The 27,255-nt window shown below is 40.6% G+C and overlaps 1 protein-coding gene across 3 annotated transcripts in view; it reads right to left on the reverse strand.

The window, feature by feature from the left end:
* The window catches only part of TMEM131 (transmembrane protein 131), a 227,954-nt gene that overhangs the window by 12,804 nt on the left and 187,895 nt on the right, over positions 1-27,255 (reverse strand). Inside the window, exons 27-38 of one of the 3 annotated variants that reach the window (XM_040336324.1) lie at positions 25,200-25,342; positions 23,528-23,714; positions 22,685-22,870; positions 20,565-20,723; positions 18,286-18,875; positions 15,831-16,006; positions 10,377-10,507; positions 9,801-9,922; positions 9,496-9,654; positions 3,891-4,050; positions 559-677; positions 366-462 (exon numbers count right to left, since the gene is read on the reverse strand). In XM_040336324.1, the coding sequence (XP_040192258.1) occupies positions 366-462; positions 559-677; positions 3,891-4,050; positions 9,496-9,654; positions 9,801-9,922; positions 10,377-10,507; positions 15,831-16,006; positions 18,286-18,875; positions 20,565-20,723; positions 22,685-22,870; positions 23,528-23,714; positions 25,200-25,342 (2,229 nt within the window). Of the gene's footprint in view, positions 1-365; positions 463-558; positions 678-3,890; positions 4,054-9,495; positions 9,655-9,800; positions 9,923-10,376; positions 10,508-15,830; positions 16,007-18,285; positions 18,876-20,564; positions 20,724-22,684; positions 22,871-23,527; positions 23,715-25,199; positions 25,343-27,255 lie in introns of all 3 variants that reach the window. The other 2 variants (XM_040336323.1, XM_040336325.1) reach the window with 2 other exon arrangements.

Here is a 27,255-nt window from a genome sequence, read left to right on the forward strand (position 1 = left end):
TCCCCAGATGGACAGTGCAGGAGGGGGGAGGATCTGTGCATACAGGCTCAGTCTTTTCACTCAATGCAGAGGATTAACCCCTTAAATTCCACAACGAGTATAACAAGCATGCTATGCTGCTTATACAGACTGATTTTACTGTTGTGGGTTTAGTAACATGAAGTGTATTCTTCCACAACCATAAAAGTATTGATCATTTGACAATTAATACAAAAACCTTAGGTCACATAAAAGAATAGCCATACAATAGATTCCATTAGTTGATCCTGTTCGCTTAATATCCAATAACACTTTTTCAATTAAAACATACTTTAGAATAGGTTAGGATAGTCATTTATGGGCCAACATCGTAGTACTTCCCCTACCTGTCAGAGTTATCACTATCAATGGATACACTTTGTGACATGCTGATGCTCTTAGGGATGTCACTTCTAACAGATGATTTGGCTAATCCGCTGCCACCTGTTTTGGCAGAGAAAAAAAAAGAATGTAAAAAGATCATCGTGATGCAAGATGAAGGCAAAGTATTCATGGCTGTACAGCTAAAATGTGGATTACCTGGGTTCTTGTCATATCCAGCAGCAACAGCAGCAAATGTTGGATTGCCATTCCTCCCAGGTAAAGAAGCTGCTTTAGTCAGCTTGTGTTTGATGACAGTGGAGGCATTTCTTAAATCACTGAAAGGAAAGATCCTTTGTTATTGTTGGCACGCCATGCAACGTTCTACTCGTGTGCGTTAACACGTTACAAAATTATTTTCTATACAAATTAAAATCCATCTCCCCTTTACAAAAATGAGACGTTTCATAGTGGATGCATAAAGTACATGAGCATACATGTAAAAAAGCACACAAGTACCTGGGTAGTGACAAAACTGGCAAGTATTACATAACACAAAATAAAGCATTTTTTGAGTATTTTGGTTCTAATGTAAGAAAACATGAGATATACAGGCATGTCTGAATAATACTCCTATTACATAAATAGAATAAAACCATTAATTGATTATTTGAAAAAATCAGTCCTGCCTGATTAACATCTTCCTAACTGTATAACACATGTGGTTTTATATATAGAGTGGGCCTTACACCCAGCCACGGCACATATGGGTCCATGGTGGTTGTGGGTGTGCATCACTAAACTTACAGCTTCTAATTGAGAGCAAGTGGATGGGCTCCCGATTACATGACTTCTGAGATGGCATTTATGTGATTGGAAAGCTATGCTGCCTCCCTGCTTTACCGCCCATTTAACCACTTCAGCCCCGGACCATATTGCTGGTCAAAGACCAGGCCACTTTTTTGCGATTTGGCACTGCGTCGCTTTAACTGACAATTGCGCGAAGTGGCTCCCAAAGTTGTGTGTTTACAACTGTAGGGGGTGTGGCTGTAGGACTGACGTGATCGATCGAGTCTCCCTTATAAGGGATCGATACGCCGCCACAGTGAAGCACGGGGAAGCCGTGTTTACATTCGGCTCTCCCCGTTCTTCAGCTCCGGGGAGCGATCGCGACGGAGCGGCTATAAACGAATAGCCGCGCCGTCGTCCCGGATCACTCCCCGAGGGGATCCGACCGCCGCATGTAGCGGGGGTCCCTATCGGACCCCCGACCCACGTCTAGGCAGGCACGTACAGGTACGTTGATGTGCCTGTCCGTGCCATTCTGCTGACGTATATCTACATGAGGCGGTCGGGAAGTGGTTAAATACAGTATTTGTATTATAGTAAAAAACAAAGTCATAAAAAAGCCAACATTGGCAATGCAGTTTGTCCACATACGGTGGTCTTTAAGGCTCTATTGTATATTTACTCTTTATAGAGATTTTATAGCTTGTCATTTAGGACGAATGGGATACCTGCTTACTTTGGTAGAAACAGCAGCATACGTTTTTTTCGCCATTAAGGCTGGGTTCACACTAGAGATCACAGTGGCTCACAGCAGGAGTCTGGTGCATCGATATTCACCATTTCAAGCTGAATTTGGATCCGAAATGGACCAAAAGACACACAGGACTCCTGTGCAGTTTTCACCGGAGCCGCTGTGGAGTTGTGTGAAATGGCTCCATAGAGAGCCAGTCACTATCGCCTGCTATGCAAATTGGATGCGGGGAAACCGTTTGGGGAGAGGATATGGCAGAAGGATGGCTCGGAGGGTTATCCTGTGGCCCTGTTAAATAGTCTGGTTTCCTCTCCCCCCCCCCTCCCTTTACATATACCCTGGGATATGTGGGGAGTGGAAGTGGTCATGCTGATACAGCGGGTGGTGGTATAACCATCAACTGTTTAAAAGAGGATTACCGATAATTGTTGTCTCATTCAGATTGCATGATGTATAAAGTCTGTATTGGTGGCCCCTGATGACGAGGATAATGTCCAGAAAATGTGTTGAGCCCTAAAGGACTACTTTATGGGAACAAACTACATTGTCAAGGTTTTCATTTTTTTATGGCTTTGTATTTTACTATGATGCACTTAAATTTGCCGTGCAACGGGAGGAGTATATACTGTGTTTTAAAAAATATGAATAAAATGTTTAAGGAAATGGATTGCTGTGCCTTAAAAGTCCCATGCCAATGCCAAAGTGTAATTTTAACGATCATCTATATTTAGGGATGTGGAACTCAAATTCCACTAACTGATTGGGTTTGATTTAAAACCACATTTAAAGCATTAGTCTGACTCCACTAACAGAGTGGCAATAGTAGAATATGGCTCATAAGCGATCGCTGTATCAGTATAAAAGAGCCACAGTGCTACACTGTCTCTCCATTTTTGCAAAGCCCCCACATATGCACCATTTAAATTTGCAGCCTTGGAGTGGCGAATTATGTAAAAAACAACTGTGTATCCTTAGCCAACAGTCACCAGATTTATGAAGGCTCGATTTTGGCATGTTAAAGGCCCATTAACACTGCCCAAACACTAAACTGCAGGCAGCTATCCATTATGGCCACAGTCAGCCAGCCAGCAGTAGGGGGCGGTGTAATGCACATCACACAATTCCCTTTTTTTGGGCAGGGGATGTCACAAAGTGACATTGTAATCATGTACTGCACGGCAGCATCATAATCATGCGATTCTTTCCCATGTGCTGCAATACAATGCATTCCATCGCAGCTCACTGCACCACACCTACAGGCCCATTCCATCGCAGCTCACTGCACCACACCTACAGGCTGCCTTGCAGCGTGAACCGGAGACATAAAACAAGCGATTTCTGTGTTCCAGCAGTGACCTGCATTCATCCAGTGCGATAAAATGCAAGTCACCACAGTATGTACGAACATGGCCTATCTGTGTGCGAGATTAACACTTTGTTACTGCAACACTGTTAGACATCCAATAATGGTGTGCTCCCTGGATTGTGTACATTGATGCGACCACTGCAATAGCTTTATATTGTTTACCTGTCAAAGCCCTGCATGCTGTCAACATTTTGCACTGTGAACATTTTAATGCCTATACTTCAGTATGTATAGTAGCGACATGCGTACACCCTGAACTGTGTATGCTGCCTGTGTGGTGCACGCTCTGTACAGCGTTTAAGTATTTATCCCTCTGGACTCTTCCACATTTTGTAGTATTACAGCCTGGAACTAGTCTATACACGCTCTGTGCAGTAAATCGGCCACCCCATCAATACCTGAGTTTACAAACACCCCAGAATCTGAGGACTCCTGAGCACAGGAATCAATATTGCATCCTTAAATAAAACGTATTGCAATTGCTATATACCGGTAAATACAATGGGTACAAGCAGCATGTTAAGGTTGTTAAAGTTTTCCTTTTTGCTGTATTGTGAAAAAGTGAGCAAGACATAAATCTCTAACAGAAATTTACTATAAAATGGAAGGCTGGTGTTTTCACCAATGACCAGTCATCACACTTACTGACTGCTTGTGCTGTTTACAATGCTGCTGTAGCTGCTTCTTAAGCCAAAGCCCAAAGCTGGAGGAGGTGAAGGGGGAGTAGGGGCTGGTGAGGTCTGACGTTGTTTTAAGAAGTCATCTGCGTTGTGGGTTTGCACAGACAATTTGTAAAGGCTATCTACTGCTGTAATCACAATACAGAAAATAATGCTACAGTACACCATAAAAAAAAAAAAACTTACATGCTCCACACTCCCAAACACATGTAATCCATGTCAATACAAGCAATAAAAAGATGAAGGAAAAAAAAGAATAAATCTACTTAGCTTAACAAAAACTTAAAAGCACTTGGGGGGGAAAAAACTAAAATAGGTATATGATGTATTATTCAGCTATTTATAGGTCTTTGTGCAATAGGAAACAACTACTTCAGAAATAGCCATTTATCCTTTATGGGCAAGGCCAATTTTTACATTTTAGCTGAGTCAGGCAGGTTGAGCTTAAATGAAACACTAGGCCGAATTGAGAGGAGCAAGTCTTCATGGAGCACATTATATTTCATGAAAGACACACCCACTTAAAGTGCAACTATGTGTAAAGTAAAAATTATATAAAAAAAGAATATACTGTATATGATGCATGCAACTGGGACAATAGGAGACTGTCATGGCTTGGGAGAGCTTCTGACCTCAAAATGAACCTTTCCAGATGTCTTTCTCTAATGCAAGCCATCCCGATCAAGCAAGGCCCCCCCCCACACTTTTTTTTTCTGCCAGAGTCTATTTTTCCTCCCAGATTTGAAAGGGGAGAACTAATTTTTCACCACCTACATCTAAAATGAGTGGTGGGATTGGGCTTCCAGATGTACAATCCTACCACAAACCAGGATGGTGGAATGACACATACACAGCAGATCGAAGGATTAGGTTCTTCTTGAACAAAATCTGGCTGAGGATATGTTAATTATTCTTTGGATTAAATTAAAGAACACAACTCGTCAATTGCTAACACATACTTTGATTGGACCAATGTTACAGTGTTTCTGCAATATCTAATGGCTCCACTCTTGACTCGGTACCAGGGCCTAGGATACCCTCCTTGTGGCTTATGCACGATTTTTGTCAGGCATCTAACGTGCCTTGAAAATTCATTGTAGTTTTTGGACAAATCCAAGAGAATTCCGTGGTGGTCTTATCTCCAAATACGATATTTCTTAAATCACCATTCTAACAAACTGCTTTACAGCAGATCTCTCTTGCCCTTGAAATCCCTAAGCCCCTTCCAAGACTTGAACTAGACATCCTATTTCAACCATCTATTCAATGAGTCTTAACATTCAGCCAGTCTCCCCCCCCCCCCCCCCCCAACGCTGTGCAGATAAGTGGGAAATGGATTTAGGAATCCTTCTTCCATATCAGGACTGGGAATCAATATGGGCTACCATACACAAGGGCTCCTTGTTCGCAACACACGAACATTATTATAAGATTTTCTCTCGTTGGTACAGAGCTCCCCCTCTTCTTCAAAAAATCACCCTCTGAACCATGCTGGTGCTGTAAACTGATGGAGGACACAATGCTCTGTTTATGGTGGGAGTGCACAGCATTACAACTGTACTAGCATGGGGTCCATGATGTTATCATGAAGGATACAACATGCATGTTAGACTACTCACCCTTGCAATACTTGATTCACCACTCTACTGTAATGGGCCGCATGTATGCAAAACGGTTAGCCATGCATATGATCGACTTGGCGCATATGTGCATTTCCCAGTACTGAAAACAAACACATACGCCATCTCTTAAACAATGGTTCCAGAAACCCAATAGGGTGAAGGACATAGAGGAACTTGTACGCATAACCAACGTACAGCCTTCAATAAAATTTGGTATTGCTGGCTTCATTTCATGACCGCAGCTGACTATTTTGACATTATATCCCTAAGTGCAACTACTTAGCTAGCCTCTTCTGACTATAATTAAAATTTGCTCTGCATTCCCTGAGGAGTGACAGCCCGACAGATGGGCTCTTTTCTCTCCGAGTCATGATTCGCTTAACCGCTTTCTCTTTATTAACCACCCAAGTATTCCCAGCTACTTCTTTCTCTACCCCCTCCTCAAAAAAAATTCTCTTCATTTTCCGGTCTCTTGCCTTGGACCTACATCTTTTGTCTCCTCTTTGCTCTTCTTACTGAAGGGTCCTTTTTTTCCCTCTCTCTCCCCGTACTTTAGTTTACTTACCCGATGATCCTGTCAGTGACAACACTGCTGTGTGATTCCACTTCAGAAGTAACAGCAATGTTACCATATCAAAAGAAGTGGAAAACATCTACTGGCAAGCTCAACAGGTAATAAAACTATATTACAAGGGAAACTCAGGAAAAAAAAAAAAAAAAACCGCAGTGTTCATGCTAGCGACAGGCTTCATCATATACGTAATTCTTTATTTTGACCATAGTTACACTCTAACTGAACTCCTCCATGTTGTTTATAGAATGTGGAAGTTTGTCATGTAGTATACAATCTATTTTTTTTATTAACAAAAGATAAACAAATACAGTTGTGCTCATAAGTTTACATACCCTGGTACAATTGATGATTTCTTAGCCATTTTTCAGAGAATATGAATGAACACAAAAAAAACTTTCACTCATGGTTAGTGTTTGGTTGAAGCCATTTATTATTGATTGATTGATTGATATTTGAGCTTAATTAGGCGCCAAATGCCCACTGTGAAGTGAGCGTCTAAGCGCCGCTGGTGAGATGTAACTTTGAATCAATCCGTGGTGAAGAAGAGAGAGAAAAGAGAAGAGAGGGCGGTAAAAGGAAAGGGTATCCAGCCCTTAGGGGAGCAAGAGGAAAGAGCCGTGAAGTGTATGAGAAAAAATATAAAAGAAAAAGGAACAGTGGGGATACTAGAGGAGGGGTAGAAGACATCATAGTTAGAGAGGCAAGTGGCCCCTTATCAATTATTAATTATTATTATCAATCAACTAGGCTTTTTGTGCCCTGACACCCCCCCCCCCTTCTTTTTATATTTCTGTTTATTTCTTGTCTGTTCCCCTCTTTTACTTAGATGTCCTAGTTTCTTCTTTTTGCTCTTGGGAACTGGATACCCCCAGCTTGTTGGTAAGCGCTTAGACGCGAGTTTCACAACTCGCATTCGGCGCTCTATAAGTATTTATTCCAATCCAATTGTTTACTCTTTTCAAATCATAACAGAAACTACCCAAATGACCCTGATCAAAAGTTTACATACCCCAGTTCTTAATACTGTGTATTGCCCCCTTTACATCAATGACAGCTTGAAGTCTTTTGTGGCATTTATGGATGGTGCTCTTTATCTTCTCAGATGGTAAAACTGCCCATCCCTCTTTGTCTGCCTTTGGGCTGCCTTGCATGAACTGCACGTTTCAGATCTCTCCAGAGTGGGTCAATGATATTGAGGTTAGGAGACTGAGATAGCCACTCCAGAACCTTCACTTTATTCTGCTGTAGCCAATGACAGGTCGACTTGGCCTTGAAATTTTGGATCATTGTCATGTTGGAATGTCCAAGTACGTCCCATGCGCGGCTTCCTAGCTGATGAATGCAAATATTCCTTCAGTATTTCTTGATAACATACTGCATTCACCTTGCCATCAATTTTGACCAAATTTCCTGTGCCTTAGTAGCACACATCCCCAAACCATCAGCTATCCATCTCTGTTTCACAGCAGGAAAGGTGTACCATTCATCAAAGGCCTTGTTGACTCCTCTCCAAAATGTAGTGTTTCTAGTTGTGGCCAAAAAGGTCACTTTTGGTCTCATCACTCCAAATGACTTTGTGCCAGAAGGTTTGAAGCTTGTCTCTGTGCCAATTGGCGTATTGTAAGCAGCATTTGCTTAATAAATAGCCTTCTTCTGGCGACTTGACCATGCAGCCCATCTTTCTTCAAGTGACTTCATATTGTACATCTTAAAACAGCCTCACCACATGTTTTCAGAGAGTCCTGTATTTCACCTAAAGTTATTTGTGGGTTTTTCTTTGCATCCCAAACAATTTTCCTGGGAGTTGGTCTACATGACCCTGGTTTGGTTTCAACATTGTGTGTTTTGGAAGGGAATATGGGCTGGCCTCCTGCCCACAGACTATGGCCCAGAAGAGACAGACTTGGGGACAAAATGGCATTGAGATAATGTAATGTAATGCTACGTCCCTTCTCCCCCATCCCCCCCTCTTGTTGCTCTGTTAATTTGTGCTGGATCATGACACGTAGACAAAAAGGTATGGACTGGAGACATCTCCCAGCAGGGGATGTGTAAGTAGGGGCTGCCCGCTTATCATAATCCTTTTGTGTTTCCACTGTAGTTTCTGTTTCAATGTACAAGTGTTGAGTTCCCATTGGTTCTTCCTTGTCCCCTACCCCCTCTATGACAAGGCTAAGGGGAGTGTCCCTAACTGTTTAAAGGTGTACGTTTTGTATTTAATAAACAGTTTATACTCTGCATGTTTAACCCTCAACACCTGTGTTGCTTATCTTGTGATTGAGGGGTTAAGGGCTGGTTACGGCGAATCTGCAGGCTGTGGGTGCATTTGAAGGACAGGGGACACAGGTCAGGCGAAGGTGCCCACCTGGGGTATCCAAGATCCATCACACCCTCATTTTCCACTTCTTGATTAGAGTTTGAACACTGCCGATTGGCATTCTCAATTCCTTGGATATCTTTTTATATCCCTTTCCTGTTTTTATACAGTTCAACTACCTTTTCCCGCAGATCCTTTGACAATTCTTTTGCTTTCCCCATGACTCAGAATCCAGAAACATCAGTGCAGAACTGAATGAAAGATGCAAGGGGCGTCAGAAATCCAGAAACTCATTGACCTTTTATACACAGACTTGCATTAACTTGTGTGAATGTTATCAGGCCAAAATCACCAGGGTATGTAAACTTTTAAACAGGGTCATTTGGGTAGTTTCTGTTGTGACGATTTAAAAAGAGTAAACACAGTTGATTGATAATAAATGGCTTCAGCCAAACACTAACTGTGTGAAAAAAAATTTTGTGTATCATTAATATTCTCTGGAAAACGGCCAAGAAATAAAAATTATGCCAAGGTATGTAAACGTATGCGCATAAATGTATAGGAGTAGTTCTGATAAATAGCCATATTATAATAATAATAAAAAATAAAAAAAAGGATTCAGACACATGCAATCTAAAGTCTAAACTCTCCTGCAGATTACGGTAAACGGTAGAATTACACATTTCACATGACAAATGCAAGCAATGTTAAGCAAACAACACACCATCAAAGTAGCATTTACTACATTTTATGTTGAACCTCTACTATATTTGCCACCTTTAACTACCTTAAATCTGTAGAACTCTTTAGACACCTTCAGGTGTTCAAACATAATAGTGTTTACATTTTGCCACTAAAACATATTATATATTCACTTGTGGCAATAGTTTAATTTTAGGGAAATCAGTGAACACTGGTGACAAAAGCAATACAAATCATGCTAATGAAAATAACTGTCAGATACAAACATATAGGTACATTTATGGATAGTGACTGCACTAAAACTGCAAGGTCATTGAATGTCGAAGAGGTCTGCGCAATGAAGGAGCATACTCACAGCTTCCTGATTTGTTAATTGGCACAGAGTCCCACTCTGGAGGTGGGGAGTCTTTCTCTCCTTCAGAACTGCTGTTGCTGCCTAGTTCCTGACCAGTACGACTAGGATGAAGCTTCGCCAGCACTGATTGCCTGTTCTCTCCTAACTTACTGTTTGTACCTGCATAAAACATTAACATGCCATGCTCAATGAAAGACTGCCACTAGGTTGTCAGCGCAGATCCAGAAGAAACACATGGTTAGTGACAATTCGCAAGCGCTTTATTAAAAAAATAAAAATAAAATGAATTTGACACCAATACTTACCCCGTGGTTTTTGAAAATTTCTTGGTTTTGAGCTACTCCCTAAGGAATGCTGTACAGCATTCCTTGAGACGTTTTTAAGCTGTTTGTTTTCTAAGGGTGTGGTATATGGCAACTCCAAAGAGCTGAAAGGGAAGAATAATCAATATTTTACATATGTACAGGCCATTTCAAATGCTGGTAATTGCATATACTTTGAGCTGCTCTTCTACTGTCAAAGCAGGTAAACCGGTGTGCACAAATTCCTTGGAAAACTTTAGACTCCATTCACACTTGTACAACTTGCCATGCGACTTTGGTCATCAAAGTCGCATGACAAGTCACAGCCCATTCTATTTAATGGCACCTGTTCAAGTTGAAAAGGTGCCTGTACTACTTTGGTGTGACTTGATGCAACTTTGGTGGTAAGAATGTAAAATCAAATCATAGTCACTCCAAAGTCGCAGTGGAAATCGTGCGACTTTGGAGACTCGCTTATGTGAATAGTCTTATTCAACAAAACTACAGCAGACATTAAATATTTAATCCAACAAATCAAAAAACAAAACCACTTTTCTTAAGGCACTGCAGCTCCCTTACCTTGGTTTAACCTCTGTTACAGTCTCCTTTTTGTTTGGACCAGGGACTTTCTTACTCTTTTGCTTTTGTTTACTTGTTTCATTTTCTGTCTTTTCAGAAATTACTGGTTTTCCCTTTAATTTTTCAGGTTCCTGTAAAAAACACAAAAATTTATTCAGTTTAGTAAGACTAAGGCAAACATTTCCTAAATTCAGAAATGTTCAAAATTATTCCAACAAAAAATGTAAAGATTGCATATATACTTATTTGCAGAAATCACATTTACGTTCGCTCTCTCTACTAAATAACTAAATATTTCGATATTTAGTAGAGATAGCGAACGCAAGAGATTCCCAGATGAAGACTCGGATATCCCTGTCTACGAATTTCACTTTTTGTACAAAAAAATCATTAATGCACATGATGTTACAGGTAAACAATTTGCATTCATAATTTTTTTACACTGCAGCCTTCAAAATACTGCACCGGCGATCAGTGGATCACCGATGCAATGTCAGGCTCCTGCAGACACATATTAAAAAAGGTGAACGTATTCCTTGAGGCCTGATTCACACTTGTGCAGGTTGCATCGTGCAGGTGCATTTTGCAATACACATCTTTAAACCATTGAAGTCTATGAAACTAAAAACCAGGAAAAAACACCCTGGCCCTTTCCATAAAAGGCACAGATGTGAACTACATCCATAGGAAACCATGTTAAATGGACAGTAGTTTGTTTCTGCAAAACTGAAAATGCACAAAAAATGCATAGGTGTGAAGCAGGCCTAAGACCTAGGTTTCAACAGCTATGCCATTGACCAAGTAGCAGGATGGAACAGAGAGAGGGCTCTAAGGCCCCTTTCACACGGATGACTTAAAAGCATGTTTATTTTCGGTGAAATTCAAAACTCCAGGCACAGAAATCAGCTGCATTTGTACAGTGCGATTATCTGCAGTTGCGTTTAGCTGCGGCACGATATTGAACGGGGATCCGACTTGGATCCCTGCCAATACCAGGCACTGTGTTTTGGTATGAATCATGAGGGGGAGCTCCACACCAAATTTTAAATAAAAAACGGCATGGGTTCCCCTCCCTCTGATGAAAAAACAAAGAGAACCCATCTTATTGAAGCTGTGGCTTTTAGATGAACTGATGGCTCTGACAATGTCCAGACAATGAAGAGCAATCTTTCTGGGGTGAGGAACATGGCATACAATGGGAAGGACTAGGACTTGGTTAAGGTGGAAGTTAAATGCCATTTCTTGGTAGGTAGGCAAGTGTTGGACACAAGACTTTGTCTTTGTGAGGAAATATCTACTTACAATAGGTGACTAGTTCAGAAACACGTATGACAGTTGTGATAGCCACTAAGAAAGCAATTGTGCAGGTAAGATCATCCAAAGCGTTCTCTGATGGGTTCAAAGGGTGGTTTCTGGAGGGCAGAGAGAACCAAGTTGAGATCCCAAAAAAAGCACAGGGTGCTGTAAGGGTGGTCTAAATCATGAAACCTTGAAAAAGGGTTATTCACAAAGAAAAACAAAGCTGAAGCCAATGTTTGCCCAATCTGGACCAATGCAGCTATGTGAAAATATGCATCCCAAACCTGGGAGCTTAAACTAGATGGCATATAAATTACAACACCCAAGTCCAAAAGATTTTTTTTCTGCGAAATCAAGTTATAGCTCAAACATGAGTAATAGAAAAACAAAATGCCAACAAAGGTGTAACAGAGAGAGGAAGCCCCAACGCGGAAAAATGCTCTAGTAAATTAAATTTCAAATATGGAGCGTATTACAGATGTGCAAGTTAGAGACCACTTGGGTAATAATGATCATGGTATAATCACATTTTCCATAAAATGTGAGCATTACTGCCCAACACTTGATGGGACCAAAATTTGCAACAAACACCACACAGGGCAAGGTAGGGTGTTTTCCAAGACAAATTAAACAAGTGCACAAGTCAATGTATGCCATTGGGTAACAAGCATCAAAGAGCAGAAAACAGATGTGGCTACATTTTTTTTTTATAATATAAAGAGGGAAAAAAAAGGCATTTAAAGAAAAAAAAAAAAAAAAAAAAAGGTAGAAGGGACACCCTTAGCATTCAAAATTTACAGGCAATACAGGGAATGCATAAGAGCAATTATCTAAAAAAACATTACTGAAATACATTTGTTGTTACAGGAATGAAAACACCCCAAATCTTTTTAAAATATATAAATAGTAAAAAAAAGTTGTGAAAGAACAGATAGCCCAATAACATGAGCACTAGAAGCTGGTCACAAATGACAGGGCAAGAGCAGATGTATGAAATACATTTTCTCTTCACTTTTTAGAGGAAAGACAGGTTTGAAAGTCTTAGCAGTAATAATGATGTTTCACTGAAGGTACCTCTTTGGTTGACTGAAAACCAAGTACAAAAGAGAAAATGAATGAGAACAAATCACCAGGTTCAGATGGATTACAGCCACAAGAAATTGGGGAACTTACTGTAGCTCAGTTATAGCCAAGCTGCTTTTTCTACTTTTTAAAGGCTGCTTACTGACTGGATTATAGTACAAGCTGATTGGTGAAGAGCAAACATGGTACGCCATTTACAAAAAAGGGTCCAGACGTATACCAGGAAACTACAGGCCAGCCAAAAAAAAAAATTGTATTCAAGTTATTCGAGAGAATGGTAAGGGATTCTGCTAAAAAAAATTAAAAAATAAAGCTGTCAGCGATAAAAGGTAACATAAGTGAAAATCAGCATGGATTGATGAAAGACTGTTTTAGTCAGACCAACCTGTTATTTCATGATAAAAGAAGATAGAAATTGGATGGTGGAAGTTCTGTATGCTAAGGCATTAGATACTGTACCTCAAACATGTAATCTATAACATGACGTATGCTGGAGTTGATGAAATTGTATGTACATGGATAGGAAACTGGTTACATGAAAAGGACCAGAGAGTAGTGATAAATGACTAGTTCTTTCTTGAGGCCAATACTGTTCAGTTTATTAAGGATATAGAGGTTGGAATAAACAGCTCAATTTTAGTAAAACAAAACACTAAAACGACTTTCAATATGTCCCAAACATAAATGTCCTTAAAATGTTATGGTAGCACTCTTGTCAGTTCAATTATGACAAGTTTTCATATAATGTCTATATACAAGAATGATGTGATGGAAACAAGTTTTGCAAACTCATGCTGTGATTGGTCTAGTTGATAACATTTGTGTACCCCCCACCAATATATCCACCAGGTGAAGGAGGCCTCCCCTTTGGGAGTGCACTCAAATATAGGAATGCGCTTTTTATCAAAACCTTTTCACCGCCATTTCAAATGAACTTCCACCAGCTCTGTTCACAATGTACAAGGCTCCAGAATATCCATGTGAATAAAAATTATTGTCAATGCAATACTGCTTAGAAATGTTTAATATAGCCAAAAAAAAACCTTACAAGTTATATGTACTACAAGTTCATAAAGAGCAATGCCAAGTGCTTAAACAAGCATAGTCACCCAGTCGCCGGTTGTGTATCAGGGAGAAACGTCTGCGTACAGCAGTCGTTGAAACCTCTTCCTGGAATCCCAACGGCCCGCACACGTCACTTCCGGTTTGTCACGGAGACCACGTATCTGACACGTTTCATCACTGCTGACTTTGTCTGAGGGTGTGATCTCTCAACGCGACAACCGGCATTTAAATGGGGACCTATGTGCTGTTAGCACTTCATGTGACGGACATCTACCCCCGTGTGACGCATTTAATGTCCTCCCTCACGTGGTGGATATATTGGTGGATGGTACACAAACATCAACTAGACCAAATCACAGCATGAGTTGCACCACCTTTGCAAAACTTGTTTCTATCGCATCATTCTTATATATAGACATTATATGAAAGCTTGTCATAATTTAACTGACAAGAGTGCTGCCATAACATTTTAAGGACATTTATGTTTGGGACATATTGAAAGTCGTTTTAGGCCGTGTACACACGATTGGTCCATCCAATGAACCTGACCGATGGTCCGTCGCGCCTACACACCATCAGTTAAAAAATCGATCATGTCAGAACGCAAAACACGATGTGCTGAAAAAAAATGAAGTTCAATGCTTCCAAGCATGCGTCAACTTGATTCTGAACATGCGCTGGTTTTTAACCAATGCTTTTGCATACCAACGATCGGTTTTGACCTACCGGTTAGGCGTCCATGGGTTAAATTTTAAAGCAAGTTCTCATTTTTTTGACTGAAGGTGAAAGAACCTATGGGGCCTACACACGATCGGTTTGGACTGATGAAAACGGCCCTTCAGACCTTTCTCCTCTGGCGATCCTATCGTGTGTAGCCGGCCTCAGTGTTTTGTTTTATTTAATGTTTACTTTTCAGCAGCTGCCATTGGGAATACGATTAACAGTGTATTTACAAAACACTATTTATAGTTTATATTGAAATATTAATTGCTTAATTCCGTGGCCCTATGTGGTGCTTTTTTTGGCAGATGAGGTTCAATAAACATTGAGAAGTGTAAATATACATGCAAAATACACATAAGGAGGGTCTGCCCTGGCCGAATACCTAATAGAAAAGAATTTGGGGGTGCTTGAAGATTACAGGTCTAGGACTATCATGCGATGCCAAGCTGCAGCCAACAAAGCTAGCGAAATACGGTCAGGCACTAAAAAAAAAAAAAAAAAAAAAAAAAAAAAAAAAAGGCATACATTCAAGAGTTTAAATCAATTCTTTTTTTTTTTTTTTTTTTAGAGCGGTAGAAGGTTCCACCTCATCGTGAATATGCAGTTCAGTTTTGGTCACCAATCCTTTAGGAAAGAGGAGGTTGGATTAGAAAGTTTAGCAAAGGGCAAAACATTTAATACGGGGAATGGAGGTCCTCAGCTATGAGAAACAATTACATAGATTACTGTAATTCACTCTGGAGAAGAAGCACTTGAGGATACAATTACAATATACAATTACAATATACAAGTATAAAATCAAAGGTGAATTCAGTAACTGTTATAACCGGTTTACTCCAAGGTCCCTGAAAATGACACGCAACTGCGATTATAGGCTAGAAGTAAAGAGGTCTATCCTTAGATTGCAGAAATAATATACAGGGCTAAGGGAACCGTTCGAGAATAAAAATCACACACATAGGTTGGACTGGATGGACCATTCTCTTTTTTTCAACCTTATAAAGTATGTAACTAGATAAATGTTGTGGCAAGAAGTTTACAAACACGGTCGGGATTATAGAATCCAAAATGCCAGTCTCCTAGAACCTAAGCTTCAACTGTCAGGATGTCAAGCAGGGCGGAAAATGAGTCATTGAGAGCATGCATCTGTTGATCTGGTGGAGAAAACGGATCATTAACTAAAAGATGAATAAGATTGGTGTACTGCACTCCCAAGGCTAATCTAGAGCTAGGATTATGACAGGAAAGTTTCAGCGGTGACTATGCACAGATCAGGACACGTACCTCTTTTATAAGTGGCTCAGTGTCAGGATTGGAAGTTTCTGTGGTGGTGGAGGAACTGTCATCATCTACAAGAGTGTCTTTCAGTTCATCTTCTTGTGATTTTCCTTTTATTCTCCTCTCTTTCTCTTCTTGTTTTTTCTGAAATTTAACTTTGTGCTGAAGAGATTTTCCTTTCCCTATTCAGTAAAAAATTTATAAAAAAGCAGATTATTTTTTATAAAAATACTTTTCAAATCCGAAATATCCACAGGGTATGCAAGCATTAATATAAAAATCATTTATTTCAACTACTAAATAAACTCTTGGGTGGCTGCACTAAATTGATTATATATATATATATATATATATATATATATATATATATATATATATATATATATATATATATATATATAAAAACATCCTGAACTTAAAGTGATTAAAATAAACTCATGTATATAGCTAAAGCCCAGGGTTTGGTGTTACTTTTTTCAGTTGGCGATCACTTTTATGGTAGTGAGAAAGGCCGCCACCCCACTTGGTTCCTGGGCTCTATCATTCCTATAGGAAACCAGGGGTTGTGATAGTTACAACCAGAGGAGACCGGTGAATAAACGTTCCTCAATCACCTCTGGATCTAACCATCAGGGCAGTGACTTACAAACCCTGAAGCAACAGTGATTTTATTCTTATTATACAGGATTTACATAGCACCAACAGTTTGTGTGGCGCTTTACAACAGGAGGGCAGACAATACAGTTGCACGTTTAGGCGATATTTGCTGTACTTACAGGCAAGCCTTATAAGCTTACCTGTAGGTATAAATTACAAAAAAAAAAAACTTTACCACCACTTTAAAGCGTTACTTATGAAACATTTTAGGTACTGTAGTTTAATTGCCATTTCACAGGCGCATGCAATTTTGAGGCTTGACATGTTTGGTATCAATTTACTTGAGTCACTGAAATTCATTTTAGTGCACGTAGTCTTGCATCTGAACAGCTGCTGAAATATTGTGCAAGATAAAATTGCAATGGCCACCATTTTTTGTTCTACAGGGCCTCCGCTTTCAGAAATTATATAACAATTAGGGTTCAAAGTATTTTTCTTGTGAAAAAAATAACGATTTTTAGAAATTGCCCTGGCTGCAAAGTAGTTAAAGATGAACTTTACTCCCAGGTTAATTTTATTATTAACCCTCTCCTACTTGGTCTGCTGGGGTGGGCTAAAATACCAAACTCACCCACCCAACAAATCCAACGCTCTCCCGCTTCCATCTGCTGAAAGTTGCTGCACTGTTGGATCCAGTTCTGCCATCTTCTTTGTGAGGTTATCAAGAGGTTGGCTGTCTCCTCTGGGTCCTAGCAACCATCTTCCTAATGCTGCATGCAAATTAAGTTCTACACAGCCCCAAAGCTTCCCGAGATCCATGACAAGGGCATCCCAGGAGTTTTTGGGTGTTGGTGAGGGGGGGCATCTTGCAGAGTTTGGCCAGAAAGGTGGAAAACGGTTTGTTGTGGAGAAGAGGATTTCTCTCCATTAAAAAAAAAAAAACGAAATTTGCTGATGAACAGAGCACAAAAAAGTTCCACTTTAAATGCTTATGGCAGTTATTTCTAGTCTGTGTGATAAGCACAGCTGCATCACAGAATTCAAAAAGTCTGTCTTCTGAAGAATGGGATTTTCTTCCGTCCGATTTTGCGGAGCTTTGCGGAGGCGGGTGATTACGGGCGTCAGCGGATGGTCAACCGCAATCACATAGGGACCAATGTATGTCCCGTTTTCATCCGCAACGGATGAATGAAAATGTCTGAAAGGGGCCTAAGTCTTTATTGGATTGTCAAATATACCTATTGCTTTCAAAGATCTGACAATGCCGTTGGCATAAAATGAAAGCGTTTGTTGTGATCAAAGTTTACCATGTACAGCAAAATAATCACATTAGGAACTTTCACCCTCATCCTTTAGTATGCTACATGGAAAAGAATACAAATCAAATGGCAGTGATGAAAAATGAACAGACTAAAAGCTAGCTATACACTAGTAGAATTTTGTTAAAAATAGGTTTCGTTTTAAAAATGTTTTTTTCTAATCTATTTTTCTAATCGTTAGTGGGGTCAAATCAACATTAATTTTAACTGCAGGATTGAAATGTTTTCTCCAATTAACGAAGCACTAACAGTGAATGTGTTTTTTATTTCAGAAAGTCCATTTGTTCTAAAATACAATGCTAAAAGCAAACAAAATTGTGAATAAGATTTGTCAAGTCTTCAAATGTACTAAGAATTTGAATGTTCGTACAAAATTCATTCAAAAATCTGCTAGTGTACAACCAGCTTAACACTGCTCTCAGAGTAGTCTAGGTTCCATTTCAGACAAGATATATAAAGGCTAACTTGGATAGCATGTGGTTCTATCAATCTCTAGCAAAATATTCAAACATGCCTGCTCATATACCAGAAATAAGCTTCATTACCTTTTGCATTTTTTGTTGCTGGAGATGGTGGTTGTTCTGTAAACACATCAGAGGAAGCTGGTTCGGCATTGTCAAAGTCTTTATCCATTACTTCCATAAGACTGGTTATATCCGAGTCATCTGAACTGTGCCGAGCATTACTGCTGCCAGTTCCAAAGTATTCAGGGTGAGAAGAGGGGTTAGAGGTCCCTGATCGGGACACTTCTGCTGGCTGCTCTGTCTGGGTATGAGGCACTGCTGGTAGTTGTGTTGGCTGCTCCTGTAGGACAGGTCCTTGTGGTTGTACAAGGCTCTGATTTAATTTTGTTCCTCGAGAACGCTTGGTTAACGAACTATGAGCAACAGTACTGGAGTCAATGGTCGCAGAGGAAGTTCTGCTAGGTGGCAATGAAGTAGGAACTTGTCCAGGCATTCTGTTTGCTATATTGGAGCTGTTTTTTGTCCTTGATGTTTCCACATCATGAGCACTCCTTTGCAAGATTGTTGCATTGCTTTGTTTGTGATTAACCGTGGTAGGTCTTGTAGTAGCACTCCCACTATACAACCCCCTGTTCGAAGTAGGATTTGAATCTGGTCCTACTGTGTTAAAGCTAGAAAATAAATACAAAATAAGTTGCAAAGAATACACCTTCTCACACATACACACACATTTGGTGGGGCTGTCCCATAGCCAACTCATTCGGGAAGAAGGTATTCAAAATCCTTTCAACAATATTTAAAATAACCTTACTGCCTGACCCAGCTGTAGCACTATTAAACTACAAACCCCAACTTCTGACCCTTTGCCAATTTAGACTACTACTGTTTGTTACAACAGCGGCTAAACAATCCATAGTGAAAGCATGGAAAACCAACTCCCTTTGAATACAGTCAAACAAAGAGTGACACAAGCCATGTACACTCAAAAGACTGAAGCAATTTAGACAAAATCCCCAAATTTGAATCTGTATGGAAACCATGGATAGATCATTATCTTCCACCAGGTACAAATAAATCATTGAAATAAACATACAATATGATAAATATACGGCAATCCTTTGGTTCCACAATTTCTACTATACCACATGGTATTATTCTCTGGAATTTTTTTTCTTTTCCCCCTTTTCTATGACTACCCCTCCCCTTTCCCTCTCCCTACATTTATAGTATAAATTGGGGTAGAAAACATGTTCATTTATTTTCTCAGGATATGCCAAGCCACATAGCCAAACCTTGGCCCCGATTGTAGTCTGTTATCCCCCATTACTCCATAATACCTTAAAATATTACTCTATCTTTACCCCCTCCTCGTTTTTAACATTTAGAATTTGTACTTCTACCTGATTATTGATCCTATATTTGTAATTTATTTTTTACTCTGTCTATTTTATATTTTATTTTTAATGTAAATATTCTATTTTGACTAATTGTTATACAATCTATTATAGGACATGACTTATGGTATTTATAACTAACCTTTATTTACAAAAGAAGCTTTCTTGTATACTTTGATTTTATATTTTGAAACTTGTTCTTACAATACTGATTTACTGTAATTTATTGTTATTTGTAAATAAAAAAAAAATATTTAAAGAGAAAAGAAAAACACCCTCTTAAAGTACAACTAAGGTCTTTGTTTCATAAAAGCATGTATCAACACAGTATTCTGCAGTTTAACTACAAAAGATGCATATTTTCCTTGCTTGATAAATAAGATTCCCATCAGCGCTGCCTCTGTCTCAAACCAAGGGGTGCAGAGGACAGGGTTATTCTGAACTTCCCTTTGCCATCGGGAAGCGCAAGAAGAGAACTCCAAGCATTTATAGCCATGTGTACCTAATATTCCAAAGAAATCGCTAAACAGGTTCAGTCTTTCCTGGGAATGATTAGGAAGGCAGAGGCAGTGCTGATATAAGTTGGAGGTGCATGTTCCTATAGGAATGCAAAAGGTGGCAATGGGGATTTGTGGGGAAGCATTGTTGCTACTACACAGGGGAGTTTAAAAAATGCCATAATTTCTTGAAGAAAAGTCTGTTACTTTTTTTTTAAAATGAACAAATAGGTCATAAGGATTGTCTTAAGCAGAGTACATTCATAGTGAGTGAAGTGCACAAGTACATGTCACAACTGATGTTTACACCTCACATTTGTGCAGTCTGAATACATAGTTTATCTAGTAAGCTTGACATTTTGAAAAGGTACATATAATTTGCTTTTCTTATGGTTTGTCGCTGACCTGCATCAGGTTGAACATTTGCACTAAGGAAACAAATATACATTGGAGATTAAAATTAACTTACTTGTTTTCAGACGAAATGCCAACTATCCTCCTGAGGTCAAAGGGCCGGCCCAAATGAAAAGGAGGATTTGAAGCTTCAAAAGAGAGCCGCCTTCTGAATGGCTCCCATATCCCTTGAGCTTCTAAGTAAGCTGTTCCTATTACCAGTAGAAAAAGCAAGCTGGGGAAGACATAAAAATAGAAAATAAGAGAATAAAAAAAAAAGTAGGACATGTAGACATAAGGAGGTTAAAAAAAACAAAGGGCATAATTGAGCCAAAAAGTGTATAAACATTATTATAATACAACAGTATAGGGTGTTTTCCAGTTCGCTCAGTTGCTTACCATTTGTTGAGGATTATTTTGGATATGGCAGATCGGTTGTCAATGTGGAACACAGTGTAAAGTAATGGTTTAGATCATTATGAACACTATCGATTTACTTGGAACCTTCGGTGATCATTTTATGTATTGCACAAACATATGGGCTTTTGTGGTATGCCCTTCCCAGCGAGTCTGTGCTTATAGATCCATATTAAAGATTAATTTGATTTTTGTTTTCCTGATTTTTGCTTTTGTATATAGAGACAGAGATTGCCGCTCCAGGCAGGTCTTGTTGGGTGCAATCTTCTTCTCAGGGACTGAGGGTGCTAGCAATGCACAGGGCAAATGAGAACAAAGGATGATCAGGACAGCCGCACTCCAATCCAACGTAACTTTAGCTATGAGTAAACACTGAAGTTAGTGTGAAACGCGTGAGCTGTCCTAGGTTCCGTTGCTGTGACTTGTAGTGCCCGTTTCCAGTTTTTTTACATTAAAGTTACGTTGGATTGGAGTGCGGCTGTCCTGATCATCTTTTGTTCTTATTTGCTTTTGTATATGTTTGAGCATCCTTGATAGGTGCATTTTTGAAGGAGGTTGATTTTACATCCTGGGGTTTTTGGATAGGGGTGATGTGATGAACTTGGTCTGGCCCCACCCAGTTGCTCATTAAAGAGGTATGTGTCCAGGATGCACAAACATTTATACCGTGGCTCTTCATATAGTAAGGTTAGCTCAGAGGAAGGGGGCTTGTCCCTCAAAATGCACAAGCTTCTTTACTGTGTAGCATTGGACGAGGCATCCCAATTGACCTATTGGAGCTGTGTGTCCATTTGGCTCGTTTTTATCTGCCTTTGTGAGTAGAATATTGATTTTCCGGTTAATAAATGCTTATGGAGGTAATGCACTAGGCATTTGCACCCTCTTGTATGTGCTTTGACATGAACCAAATTTAAAACACAAGCACCAGGCAGATTGACCTACGGTGAATGTTTGGACAAGGTTACATTTACCATTTAGAAATAACCCTCCTAAGTGCATGCCAGATAAAGTTTGTGGTGTTTTCCAACTCTCACACTTGTGCGGTTCCAAAGTCGCGTGATTTTGACAAAACAGTCATACGACTGTGGATTTGACTTTGCCCTGCGACTTTAAGTCGGACGTCAATGACCAGGGATATCCCTGAATAATTAGGGGGAACTTCACACCAATTAAAACAAAAAAAAAAAAAAACGGCATTGGTTCCCCCTCCAAGAGCACACCAGGCCCTTGGGCAGCCCGGCAGGTCAGGAAGGGGGGTGTGGACGAGCAAGTGCCCCCCTCCTGAACCGTACCAGGCCACATGCCCTCAACATGGGGGGGATGGTGCTTTGGGGCACTGGGGCCCTGCTTCCCCCCACCCTAATGCACCTTGCCCCCATGTTGAGGACGAGGGCCTTTTCCCGACAACCCTGGCCGTTGGTTGTCGGGGTCTGCGGGCTGGGGCTTATCGGGATCTGGGAGCCTACTCCATGGTCTTCTTCCAATGTGAACTCAACGCTCTCTTCCGCTGCAATGCCGTGTGCGCAGTGTACAACGACTTATATTGGCATGGGGCGGGGTCACCGGGTGATGTCATAAGGGGCGTAGTCGTCCCTGAATGACAGCTTCGCCAGGGGCATTGGGCATACTGTGGGAGACCAGTTAGAGAATGCAGGGTCCTGGGCTTTAGTTACACTTTAAGAACTTTGTATATGGCAGTCATTTAGAATAGGATAAATAAAAATGGTTAAACAGCCTATAAAACTACAGTAAGCACTTAAAACAGAAGAATACAGGTACCTCATTATTCCTGAGATGACAACATAAAGAGCCAATTCCCAATTAGGCCGCGGAAGTGCTTCTGCACAGGTCGCTAGCATATGATATGGAAGGGATGCATTTAATATAAATACAAATTCAGATCCTCCTGTAGTCACAATCTTTAGTTCACGAATGATTCTTGAGGAGGTGAAATCTGGTGTAAACCTGTAAAATTAGATGACACAGAGGATGCAAGTCAGAAACTTTAAAATGAGATCTGCCTGCCTATAGGAGCCCTACGTGCATCAAAACTGCCACTTAGTTTTTGGGGTGGGGAGGACGGGACTTCTCTGCATCCAATTCGCAAAAGCAAAGCAGATTTTGACTAGCCCTCTATGGAGCCAGTTCACATATCCCTGCTGCGGGTCCGGTGCGAATTTGCACAGGAGCCCTGTACGTCTCTTGCTCGGTTTCAGGTCTGAATTCAGCAAAAAAATTCAGGCCTAAATCAGACCTGAAACGTTGAACAGGGACGCAAAGGACCCCTGCTGGGAGCCACATGGGTATTAGGTGTGAACCCAGCCTTAGTGTAGATGGCAATGTTACTTCACAAAGGGAAAAAAATGGCTTATTCCCTAGTAAGAAAAATAAAAAAACAAAAAAAAAGACTATAAATAAAATGGTAAGATATAAATACTGTATAAATGGTGGCTGATTTGACCGTTTACATCTAGGAAAGTGCTGGCTGACAGACGTGGTCAAACTGTGTCTGCATCTCCAAAAGACCTCTAGTGTCTATGCCAACGTTTATCCCTTCACATATGCAAGCCTATGGAGCTGAATACATTTCTTATTTGAAAGCGCACTATTTATCACACTTACAATATGACAATTTCTTTAGAGGCATTGGGGCCTAGTGCAAACTCTTGACAATTTACAATCTTGAATCCATATCCTTCGCATGCATATCCACTGATTTCCATGCTTTTGATTATAACCTGAAGCTGCCCTGTGTTTTCAACCTTGAATGTTTTTCTCATAGTGAAATTTGGTTCCTTGGGTTTTATTTCTGGAAAAAAGAAAAGTGAGAAGTCAACACCCTTTTTATTTTTTTTTTAAAGATGATTTTATAGCCATTTTTTAAGCAGGAAAAAATATGCACTGCAGTTCTCTTTAGATTATGAAAATAGAGCACAAATCAACCATAAGCCTTTGTCATGAGCATTGCAAGTGCAGCAAAATAAGGGGGTTGAGCACATTGGCATGTTTTTAATTAGTCTCAGCTGCCTGTTAAAACTCTCTCCCGTGTTTGGAGGAGGAAGACTGCTGCTTATGACTCCAAGAACACCATTTACACGGTCAAACATGGAGGTGGAAACATTATGCTTTGGGGTTGTTTTTCTTCTAAAGGGGACAGGACAACTTCACTGCATTAAAAATGGTCGATGGACGGGCCATGCACCGTCAAATCTTGGGTTGGAACCTCCTTCACACAGCAAGGGCATTGAAAATGGGTCGTGGATGGGTATTCTAGCATGACAATGACCCAAAACACATGGCCAAGGCCACAAAGGAGTGGCTCAAGAAGGACATTAAAGCAGGGTTCCACCCATTTAAAAGCCAGCAGCTACAAAAAGTGTAGTCTAGGGGTTCACATACTTTTTCCACCTGCACTGTGAATGTTTACACGGTGTGTTCAATAAAAACATGGTAACATTAAATTCTTTGTGTGTTATTAGTTTAAGCAGACTGGTTGTCTATTGTTGTGACTTAGATGACGATCAGATCACATTTTATGACCAATTTGTGCAGAAATCCATATCATTCCATAAGGGTTCACATACTCTTTCTTGCAACTGTGTGATATATATTTTATATACATATACATACACATACATACATACATACATACATACATACACACACACACACACACACACACAAAAAAAATTGTATTTAGAATTTTTAGATTTATACAAAAGTTTTGCCATTGATTTTGATTTTAAAATGAATGGGTTGTTTTACAAGGTGAAGGTTTGCATATAATTTAACTAGTCACCAACACATTTTGAACGTAAACATCACACAAGAAATGGGTTTCCATAATTTATGATCTACTAATGTAAATAATCTAGAGCAGGGGTGTCAAACTCAATTTCATTGTGGGCCGCATCAGCATTATGATTGTCCTTAAAAGGGCCAGTTGTATCTGTATAATTAGATGTTCAGCACATCCCCTCCCCTCCCCTTACATTAGATGTCAAGGGCCACTCCACCATCAGAAATTGAGTCCCACCACCCTCCCTTATATCACAGTGCACCCCCCTTTCCTTATTCTGCTGCTGGGAAGAAGCTGGATGCTTTGCTTGAAAGTAAGGTTCTGGAGGACCAGAGGAGGGCTGGAGCTCTCCTGCAGGAGAGGTGAGAGGGCCACATGAAATGGCCTGGAGGGCCGGATTCGGCCCGCGGGCCTTGTGTTTGACACCTGTGATCTAGAGTGTGTGTTTAGAAAATGGTACATTTTTAATAAAGGCAACAAATTAGTCAAGCTTACTGTCAGAGCAGTCTTTCAGGAAGCCTTCTGTAATTTTAAACCTCAAGGGGCTCCCAGGACCTGGGGGTTTTCCACCAATTTTAATATTTTCATTTGCTCCTTGTCCTTTCACTGTGATTACATCAATTACTGTCAAGTTATTTCTGTAAAGAAAAATAAAAGCAGATCATAAACTCAATACTAGATATGTGAAGATTAAAGCAGACACAAAAGCTTGGGTAAGAAATCAAATATATACTAAGGTGAAATATACATATGTATGAGGTATATTTTACAACTGTGTTGATGCTATTACTGTATGCAGAGATGTCTAATTTTTGAACCAAAGGTAGTTTATTTGAAAACTAGATGCTGAAATTCACATCGTATCCGTCTACTTTTAAATTAAAACTGAAATCTGGGCTGCAGAAAGATAGTCAATGAGTGCATTCTCTTTAAACCTGGTGGGCTTTGTGTATTTCTTCCAGATTGGTTCAGTAATACATCATTAAACATTTGTTGTACTTTACTTCTGGGCAGGAATGTCCAGTAGCAACGACCAGTCACTTCTGCTCTAATTCTCCTTCTGAAGAATGACTGGCCTTTTAAAAGATGGTCAGCAGGCAGGCAGCCCTTACAACCTGAAGGAAGATGGTTTTCAAATGAGCTTATATTGGATTGTCAAAAAAAAATGTATTGCCATTACAAAGCTGACATTATAAAATGAGAGTGTATGCTATGACCATAGAACTCCTTTAATTCATTCTGTTTGAAGCAGTGTAGGCAGGATTTAGATGGGAATAGCAGCGTATAAGGTGTAAGGTAATTCAAGTAGAGTTCAAGCAAAGTTCAACCAGACAATAAAGTATACTTAAACCTGCACCTACCCCCATTATATGCCCTATTCTAACTACACTGTAAAGCAGGGGTTTCCTAACTGCGGCCCGAGGTGGCCCTTTTGCAGCCTTTACCTGGCCCTTGGGGCACTATTCCTCCCACTGACACCAACAAGGGGGCACTATATCTCCCACTGATAGGATACTATTCATCCTACTGATAGGGGCATTACTCCTCCTCCCACTGACCTCCAACTCTGAGGCCACATTTATTTTCACTGATGCCAAGCCTGGGACATTTTCTGCCCCCACTGGCCACAATCCGGCAATTTTAAAGGACAATAAACTGGCCCTTTGTTTGAAAAGTTTGGAGACCCCTGCTGTAAAGGAAACATGTCCATATACTTACCTATTCTAAAGGGTTCTCCTGTCCAGTCGGGTGATCTCTCCAGCAACTGGATTCATTAAAAGCGGAGGCCGAGGGAGCTGCGGTGGCTCAACGCGATTGGCACTGCGCTGACAAGCCATTCACCTCTGCAGCTAGGGGTTCGGATCCTGGTCTCGGCTACATGTGAATTGAGTTTGGTGGTCTCAGCCCGGCTCCCGGTGGGTGTGCTATGCGAGGTAAGCCTGCGCTTAGTACGCCCACCCCCCTCCCACAAAAACCACCACACCTACACACACACTCGAAATTGGGTTAACATGCACGCACTTTGACCACGCGGTCTCTAAAAAGAGAGGCGAAGGACTAACGGGGCTGGTTGAGCGGGTTAATCCTCTCACTCCCTTATAGGGAGTCCCTCTGCCCCAGTGGGCTTCAAAGCGGAGCAGGTAGGGCGGGCTGTGTGGGAGGACCCCCTCCCACACCCGCCATTGCCACCCGGGGCATAGAGAAAGGTGGCAGACTGCCTCTGGGGGAGGCCTGCCTACTCCCAACTCCTGCAGTCCGGCTCCTCTCTCGAGTACACGCACAAAATACACTTAAAAAAAAAAAACAGTGGCCGCGGCCACAGTAAAGCGCTGCTCGTTTTAGCAGAACCTTACTGAGGTTTAAGCTTTTTGTCCGCTAGTGGGGGGCGCTTTTAACTCGAAAGAAGGGGTTAAAAAACACCTGTGATGCGGCGCTTCCAAAGCGATTTTCAGGCACTTCGGAAGTGGTGCCCATTCATTGCAATGGGCAGCGTTCCTAACCCGCCCCAAAGATGTTGCTTGCAGGACTTTTCCGGAACGTCCTGCAAGAA

This window comes from Rana temporaria, chromosome 2 (assembly GCF_905171775.1).
Source record: "Rana temporaria chromosome 2, aRanTem1.1, whole genome shotgun sequence".
NCBI classification, from domain to species: domain Eukaryota; kingdom Metazoa; phylum Chordata; class Amphibia; order Anura; family Ranidae; genus Rana; species Rana temporaria.